The 9,674-nt window shown below is 30.2% G+C and overlaps 1 protein-coding gene across 1 annotated transcript in view; it reads right to left on the bottom strand.

Moving 5' to 3' along the window:
- Positions 1–1,776: 1,776 nt before the first annotated feature.
- The window catches only part of LOC111615832 (intracellular protein transport protein uso1-like), a gene marked incomplete at its 5' end in the record, with an annotated part of 17,497 nt that continues 9,599 nt past the window's right edge, over positions 1,777–9,674 (bottom strand). The window contains 3 exons of the mRNA XM_023357265.1: positions 1,777–1,794; positions 4,298–4,400; positions 7,507–7,585. Coding sequence (XP_023213033.1) covers positions 1,777–1,794; positions 4,298–4,400; positions 7,507–7,585 — 200 coding nt within the window. The remainder of the gene's footprint in view (positions 1,795–4,297; positions 4,401–7,506; positions 7,586–9,674) is intronic.

The following is a 9,674-nucleotide window of genomic DNA, read 5'->3' on the forward strand; positions in this document are numbered from 1 at the left end:
AGAGTCAATGACACAAATAAATACTACCTGTGCTAAGAGAACTGTCCACTGACCTTACAGACTTTTTATGAATATGTGAGGTGTATGTGCAATAATGAAAAGCATCCAGATTGGAAAAAGGAGTGAGTTGCCACTGATGAATATTTCTTTTGAGACTTGCAAATGATTTAGCTAGAAAAAATATAGAGTTTTGTGCTAGTTACAATAGTCTATGTTTTATAGTCATTAAAAGCATTCTAGTATATTGCAGCATTGAAGTTCCTGGCTATCTTCAAGATGATACAGTCAAACTAAGAAAATGTAGATGATGTTCAAATGTCCCAAAAAAAGAAGAAAAAGAGTAAAGTAACCTGTAATACCTGCAAAAACATCATACATGAAGTCCACCAAAGAAGAGCTACCATAACTGTGTGTGTTGAATGCTATTGAGTAATGATAAAGATATAGCAGATATCTTCAATTTATTACACAAAACAATAGTTTACTATTTTCATATATTTAGATTAGTTATTTTTTGATACTTTTACTATATGAATGAAGTTTTTAATTATCTTTTTTCATTTTACAGTTTATCTTTACTTATAATTAATCTTGATTGTTTTTATAATGGAATAATATCAATAAAAGTTTTCAATATCATTTTTTGAACTGTTTGAAACATTTTATGAACATTTACAAAAATAAATTTCAAAAAAAATTCTGAGGCACTTTAGTTACTGAAGTTCAGTCATTATATGGGTTTCATTAGCTTTGGTATCGAAGAGTTAATAAAATATTCTCTCAGGTTACATAAGTACATACATACAAGAAAGACATCATCCGTACACAAAGTGTTTAGCCAGAAGAAAATAGGATAAGGGAAAGGAGAGGGGGAAAAGGAGGAAGAGGAAATAGACAGTAGAGAAAAGTAGGATACCTCTGAATGGTATACATAAGGCTACAGTACCCTCTATGTTTGATGTTGGTGTGCAGTTTTTAGGCTGCAAGTAGCAGAAATTGATTACTTCATGAAACAATATCATTCAAAAAAATTGAAGCAAATGTAATGAAAATAGAAGCTAATAAAAATAACACTTGTGACAAGTGTTACATACAAGAAAATATTGCCTCAGAGAATTTTGCTTCAAATAGTAAAGACAATAAAGCAAAGCAATTGGCCTCTAATCAGCACAATGGAATTTTACTGTATTTTCTACAGCACAAGGTTGGAAACAAATTGAGCCATGGTACAATCAGTGAAATGCAGCTTGAGCTTGAAGTTATTTGTTTAACTGTCTCCAGGATTTAGTACAAGGCCAAAGAACAATATGAAAAAGGAGATACTTGTGCTGACATTTCATCTAAAAACAAAAAAAAAACAAAGGAATATGTAGTCAAAGGTTCAAGAATTACTCCAACAATTTGAGCAAGGTTAAAGATATCCCTTTCAATTGTTGAGGCACAATCCACAGTTTGTCTTTTGTGAATGGAATTCCCAAGTTAACACACTCAGATATTTCAAGAGAGAAATTAACTTAAATATATATATATATTTATCAATAACGACAGTGAAACCAAACGGCATTTTTGAAGATGTGGAGTAATATTTATCTTAGCAGTAAGTTATATCAGGATTAAACAAAGTTTATATGAATTTAATATAAAAATTTCCAGTATAAGAGTTTTGTACACCATATTATGAAATAAAAATAAATGTGTATACCTTATTATGGGAAAGGGATGATATTATCTTCCATATAATCAGAAAAATTTATTTCTGTATCCTGTGATTTAAGCTCAAACATACAATTTGGCCTGCAAATTGAAAATACTTGGATCTTTCTGATTTACATTATCATATACTCTTGTTTATACAGTGATTGGTTAACGAACATAATCCATTCCAAGACTTTGTTTGCTACCCGAATTGTTCGTTAACCAATTATCAATTTACCACAGATTTTTATGGGAATTTGATTAATTTGTTCTGGAGACCCCAAAACATAAATAAAAAATTACATACTTTCTTACTATAAATAAAAAGTTACATACTTTTTGGTTATGTATATGTAATAACAAAAATACACATGTACAGTCTTGCATTTTTATCGGTCATTTTTTTTCCATTTGTGGGACGTTAAAGAATCTGTCTAATGTCAATTGCTTTTCTTTCATCTTCAGGATTTTTCAGAAGTAATTAATAACATTGTCGTTGTAGAGATCCCCAAGCTTATTAACATCAATCTGGTTTGAATGCCATTCTAAGACCACTATTCTGACATCCTCGCACTTCTTCAAAAATATTTAATAGCAGATGTCGGCATTGATCCTCTTTTGTCTTCGTCCTTTTCAAAAAAAAAAAAAAATCTGCTGAGTTTCTTGGAATTCTTCTGTCATCAGATCAGTTTCCAATTCCATTATGAGCTCTTCAATGTTATCTTCATTCTCCTCCAATTCCAGATCTCTAGCAGTTGTCACAATTCATCCATAATTTCAAGGATATCATTTCTGTCTTCCTGTATGCAAAAGAGACACAGCTTTTGCCAAGCAGGATTCAACTGTTGTTGAGTGACATCTGACCATACATTTTGAATGAGCCATATAGCTTCAAGAATATTAAAAATGTTTTGGAAAGAAAAATTTGATGTCATCATTGAAGAGAACTGACATGCTTCAAAACACCGACAAAACAGTGCTCAAATGTACAATTTCTTGAAACCTGCAATAACCACTTGATCCATTGACTGAATCAACGAAGTTCGGAGCCAGAAACTGGACTGTCAGCCAGGGAAAGTATTCCAGCAAATTATTTTTAAGGTCTTTTGGATGTCCTGGTGCAATGTCCAATAGCAACAGTGCTTTCAATGGCAATTCATTGGTCTGAAGGTAATCCTTGATGCTTGGAGCACAAACTTCAAACAGCCATTCTTTGAAAAGAGCCTGCTTGACCCATGCCCTTTTATTCAATTCCCACATCACTGGCAGTCTTTCTTTAATTATGGATCTTTTTTGAATGCTCTAGGGTTCTCAGAGTAATAAACAAGAAGTGGGATAAACTTCATATCATCATCAGCATTAGCTCCCAAAAGTAATGCCAATCAGTCTTTCATGTGTTTATGCCCAGGAATATTTTTCTCTTCTTTTGTAATGTAGGTATGGTTCAGCATGCGCTTCCAAAATAAACCAGTTTCATCACAACTGAAAATTTGTTGTAGAAAATATTCTTCTTTTTTAATGAATTCTGCAAATTTGAGACAGAACTTCTCAGCTTCTTTACCTGCACTAGCAGACTCACTGTGAATTACCACATGTTTAATGCCAATTCTCCTTCTAAACTTTGCAAACCATTCAGTGATAGCCTTGAATCCTATCTCCTCATGTAGTTTGTTTCTTCAGTTTGTCAAAAATTTCTCTAGCTTTCTCTTGAATGATCATACTAGTTACATCTTTTTTCATTTCCCTTTCTTTTATCCAAATTAAAAGCAATCTCTTAATTTTTTCATTGATGGCACATCTTTGTTTCTCAGATGTGATTTTTGTTACTCCTTTAGCTCCTTAAGTCTTCTTGATTATATCTTTCTTTGCTAAGATTGTGACTATTGTACACCTGTTCAAGCCATACTGCTTAGCAACATCAGATATTTTCTGCCCACTCTCTACCTTGGCTATTGTCTCTTGCTTGGTTTCTATGGTGAGCACAGTTCTTGACACTCCACTCTTTTTAGGCTCCATAATATTATCAGTTTGTTTTTAAAATAAAAAATTCAGAAAAGCACTCACAAAAGTTCAGAGAACAGAAATCAACTAGCACATGAAAGAATTATGTAAATGTGAGGCCCAAATGAAATTTGAAATTTTGCTGTTAAAATGTTAACAAATATCAGATAGGACAGTTAAATTCTCACCATTTGAAAATAAAAACCAATGCAAAACTTAACAACTGCCTGACAGTCTTGCAAAGACTATAAACTGCAACCATTTGTCAGAAAGATAAACAAAAAGCTGGAATTACAAGGGAGTGTTTTAAAGTTTGGAAGAATACTATCTGATTGGTATTGGGTTGCGCATCAATGTCGACGTCTCCTATGCTCTGAAAGGTTTTGAATTGTCACCTGGAGACAAGGGAAAACCAATCGGTATTCATTATTTCATGTCCCTTCTTTTTGTGTTTGTTCTGTGATGTGTTCATTGTCTAAATGTCTGAACATAAAAATCTTTCATGAAAGTGTTCGTTATCCGATTTGTTCACAGTCCGAGCTGTTCATTAACCAATCACCAACTATATATATAAATAATTAAATTTCAGAGATATACTTACATCTTTTTGTAAATTTTCTTTAATTTTTTTCTCTTCACTTAACTCTTGACTTAATGAAGATATTTTCTTTTCCAGTTCTGTGATTTTATGAAACAGATTTACACTAAAAAAAGATTTAACAAATTATTGAAATACTTCCCATCACGTCATTAATTAAAAAGCTACATTTTTACGTAACTTTAGAAATATTTTTTAGACATTATTAATCTTATTTTCAGCAAATATCTTTGAAGATAAGAGTGAAAATTCATTCTAAAAACATTCTATAGTTATTAAAAACAGAGCTTTTTGTATGACATTTGTGTGTATCATTTTTATTAGATAGCCTAAGAATAATTGGAAACATTAACAAATTATTATACAATATACTCCTTATGATGATTATTAGCACTTTTGTTTCTCTAGAACAGTGATTCCCAAACTTTTTTGATCCACTGCCTCCTTTGTTCCATAAAGTTATACCCAACATCCCCTAATCCATTTTCTCTTGTGTGAGAAAGGATTGGAAATATTCTTAGGAAAACTTTTCTATGAATCTCACACTTTATGCCCTTACCGTACATTGTTCTCAACATCTGGAAATCATTAAACGCAATGTTTCCTTTCAGTGACTCCAATTTTGCCTTTGGTCACCGTTCAATACTCTGCCTCCAATGCCCCCTAGATCTACTCATCACCCACAAGGGGGCATTATTGCCCACTTTGAGAAATGCTGCTCTAGAACTTGATAATATACTCTAGTAGAGTATAAAATGATTTCTGTTCATCTGAACATGTTATGTGTTCATTTACTTCATGGATATATGAGGTATGATCAATAAGTTCTGAGAATTATTTTTTAAAAATACAGTAAATGAAGGCACTTATCACCAGGGCTGCAGAGTCAGTAAAAAACATTCGACTCCAACTCCCACTCTGACTCCTGATAATTTTAGTAGGCTGACTCCGATTCTTGACTCTGGCAAAATTAAATACCTAGTCATTTTATGAGGGGGCAGAGGCACTTATAGGGGGTTACCATACTCTGAACTCTAAAAGGAGCCCCTGGCATTTACCCAAATATTTTTATAGTTAGTATTTTTAATATTTAACTTACATTAAACATTAATATTTATTTGTATAAAATATTAAATATTTGTTAAAAATTAATTAAGAGGAAAAAGGAGAAGTGATAAAATTCTACATCTACATATTTTTATTCTACAGCTTTTGCACTTCAATTTCACCTTTCCAGAAAATTTGTCCAACTAAAAAGTGTGTGATCCAGCTACTTCAGCCCCTTTTTCAGAAAATAAAAATATATACTCTGATCAATTAGTCTGGCTCATTCAGAAAAATAGAATACTTATTTAAAGCAAGGATAATAAAGGAATAAATCAAAAATATTCAAATTCAATTGGGTCAAAATAATTTAACTACTAAACACAAATACTACAAAGAAAACTATTGATACATATTTAATAAATTAAATTGTTGCATTTTGTATTTAAAATAAATTTTCCTTTGTTTAAATAAAAAAACTAAATTAAATTTAAAATGCCGGAGTCAGAGTCGACACATTTTTCCCAACTCCGATTCCACAGCCCTGCTTATCACCACTTAAGATTGGTCTCTTTCAAAGTAATCTCCTTGAGATGCACTTTTTCCAGTGTTTCTAGAGCTACTGGAAACAGTTCCTGAACTTGGATTTTGAAATAGCCTTTAGAGTCCTTGTCACATTTTATCTTTTGGTTTCCATGGTTTACAAAACTGTATTGAACGGTTTTTGAAAATGTCTTTGAAAAAATTTTCAAAAACCATTCAATAAAGTTTTCAGTTTCAAGAAAAAAATCATCAGAAGGAGCCAAATCTGACAAATACAGATGTTCAACTAATGGTTTGTTCTCTTTGGCCAAATACTGGTTCATAGACAGTGCCTTGTGACTGAGTGCTTTGTGGTAATGAAGAAACCATGACTTGAACAGCCATTTTTGTGGACTTTTATGGCCATTTTGTTTTCCCTAACTCCAGGCAAAATTTGATTGCCACTCATTGTTTCTGCAGATCTGATATTTTGGATTGCATCATTGGCAAACACAGACAGTCTCCCTTCCTCCCTCCTTTCTACCACTGCATGCAAGCCACCAAGATGACATCTTGTACAAAACACCCTAGTACCTAGACTGTTGCCAAGATGCAACATCTAAAACTTTTCATTTTTGTAAAAAACAAAAATAATTCTTAGAACTTATTGATTCCAGAAATTGGAGTCACACTGTATCAAAAATAATGATGATAAATACTGCAAAATATAATGAAAATTTGATAAAAACTAAATTATTAATTTATTCTAATTATATAACAGTAATAGAGAGTTTTCTCTTGAATAAAGTTGTATCATAATTATATAATTTTCTAATAAAATATGAAAATTTACAAAGAATATAATTATTTGAATATCCATTCTATAATCAATTTTATATTTAATTACTATTTAATATTTTAAATTAAAAAAAATAAATTATTTTTCTTAACAAATTATAATTGAAAAATTAACAAAGAATAATGCATACTTATGTTGTAACTTTCCTAAAGTTGATGGAATTAATATCTTTTCTGCTAAGGATTGGACTGATTCATCTTCTACATTATCTAAAAATAGAAAATTTAATTTAAATCTTAATTATTTAATATATCTAATAAATAATTTTAAATTTATACTGTAAATAACTCCAAGTCTGTGATTATTAGAAGTTTATTACAATATATTTTGAATATATAATACATTTTATATTTAATATATTATATTTATTAAATATAAACTATTTTTAGATATAAAAATCAATTATTATTATTAATGTGCTTGTGTTTAACATGCATAATTTAAAATTTTTTAATGGCAGTCTGAATTTATATGCAAAACATTAAGTTTTAGCAGTCTAATCAATGATTATATTCCATTATTAATTTTATGAAGTCCAACACAAAAATAATTAAAATGATGTTGTAACTCTTTTTATTTATACGATTCAGAAAAGCCACTTTGACTGAGACTGCTTTGACCACTGTCAAAGCAGTCTCATTTTGAGTTGGCACAGCTATATAAATTGCTTCCTGTTCAAAAGAATGGTGCTGCTAATTCTCTCTAAACTATTCAGAAACTTTGTCATTTTTTTGCTTTNTTTTCTTAACAAATTATAATTGAAAAATTAACAAAGAATAATGCATACTTATGTTGTAACTTTCCTAAAGTTGATGGAATTAATATCTTTTCTGCTAAGGATTGGACTGATTCATCTTCTACATTATCTAAAAATGAAAAAAATTAATTTAAATCTTAATTATTTAATATATCTAATAAATAATTTTACATTTATACTGTAAATAACTCCAAGTCTGTGATTATTAGAAGTTTATTACAATATATTTTGAATATATAATACATTTTATATTTAATATATTATATTTATTAAATATAAACTATTTTTAGATATAAAAATCAATTATTATTATTAATGTGCTTGTGTTTAACATGCATAATTTAAAATTTTTTAATGGCAGTCTGAATTTATATGCAAAACATTAAGTTTTAGCAGTATAATCAATGGTTATATTCCATTATTAATTTTATGAAGTCCAACACAAAAATAATTAAAATGATGTTGTAACTCTTTATTTATATGATTCAGAAAAGCCTTTGTGACCACTGTCAAATCAGTCTCATTTTGAGTTGGCACAGCTATATAAATTGCTTCCTGTTCAAAAGAATGGTGCTGCTAATTCTCTCTAAACTATTCAGAAACTTTGTCGTTTTTTGCTTTCACCTCTTCTAATGATACAAAATGGATTGTTTTGAGCTTTTGGGAACAGAAAAAGTTCCAGAAAGTAAAATCTTAAAACAAACAAAAGGATGATCAAGAACATATATATTTTAAATGAGACACTACATTATTCTGTTGCATGATAACATTTCTCCACATTCCTGGTCATTTCATTCTCATTTAGTCACTCAATTTAGTCAATATAAGAATGTTAATTGATAGACTAACAACTGGAACCCACTCTATCATCACAGCACCTTGAATGTCACAGAAAACAATAACTTGGATGGTCATCATCTTTCAATCTTACCTTATCTTCAGAGAAAATCATTGGTACCTTTCAAAAACATATGGATAAGATAATCGCCATTAATAATATTAAATCGAACTAATCAGAAAAAACAGTCCTTTTTCACCCACACACATTTTACACAATATTATTGTGTTTTGGGCCAGTTGGTCCCTCATCAGCAGGTTTACAGCCAAATTTTCTAAAACAAATCATTAAACTTACTACAAATTAATAAAATTCTGACAATAAAACTGATAATACCAATAATAACATTAAATAGCTTACAGTTTTTGGTACCTTAAAAATCAAAATTATAAACAGGATAAATCCTGTCATATTTCCAATATATCTATATATAATAACAATAAATATAAGTTACTTTATTAAAAGATGGTTTAAACATTTTTAAACTTACATATCGCACTCCTACTATCATTTGAACAATTAACTTATTACAAGATTCTTTCTCTTATATACCTCCAACCTTCATTCCCTTTGTCGATAATTCTGTTCTATGATTGATGGATTTCTCTTCCTATATTGTTGTTCATTCTGTTCTTTTGTATTGCTATATAAATATGTTCATATAATTGCCTTTTAAAATTCTTTTTTTCTTTTTTCTTTATTTTTACAGTACTCAAATCTATTTCACACCCAGTCGTATTACAGTATCAATCTTCTGCTACTGCTGAATTTGCATAATTATTTTTAATCGCTCGAATGTGTTCTTTTAAACGCATTTTCAATTTTCTTTTTGTTTCTTCTACCGTATATATGTTTTCTTTTGTTCACAATTACAATTAAACGAATATACCACACCTTTTTCTTCTGTACAGAAGGAAAAGGTATCAATATCAGTTCACACGAGCCTTTCCACACAGGTTAGGCCGGATTAACTTCAATCCTTACAAAACTGTAAAAACAATAATACATGTTATTTGCCCTGAGCTGTTTCTATGGGGCGTATCGTGGCAGCTTACAGTTGAATTAAACCAGTGTTTCTCAACGGAGGGCGATATCGCCTCCATGTGGGCGATTTTCTATGTTGAGGGGCGATTAGTGACAATTTATATTTGGGAGGCGAAAAGCAATTTTCTGGGCGATATAGTAAAACATTATATTAAGAATAATTAGATATTTTATTCGTTATATCGTACAATAATTAAACAAATAACATTATACTAGTCACTAGTCTATTCAATGTAGTACGAATTTGGCATTAGCCTTGGCATCGGAATTTTGAAGTGAAGGGGACGATACTACGTAACGGTTTTATTGAAGGGGG

Source organism: Centruroides sculpturatus, unplaced genomic scaffold (assembly GCF_000671375.1).
Source record: "Centruroides sculpturatus isolate CEXI.00-Female unplaced genomic scaffold, Cexi_2.0 scaffold2715, whole genome shotgun sequence".
Classification (NCBI taxonomy): Eukaryota; Metazoa; Arthropoda; class Arachnida; order Scorpiones; family Buthidae; genus Centruroides; species Centruroides sculpturatus.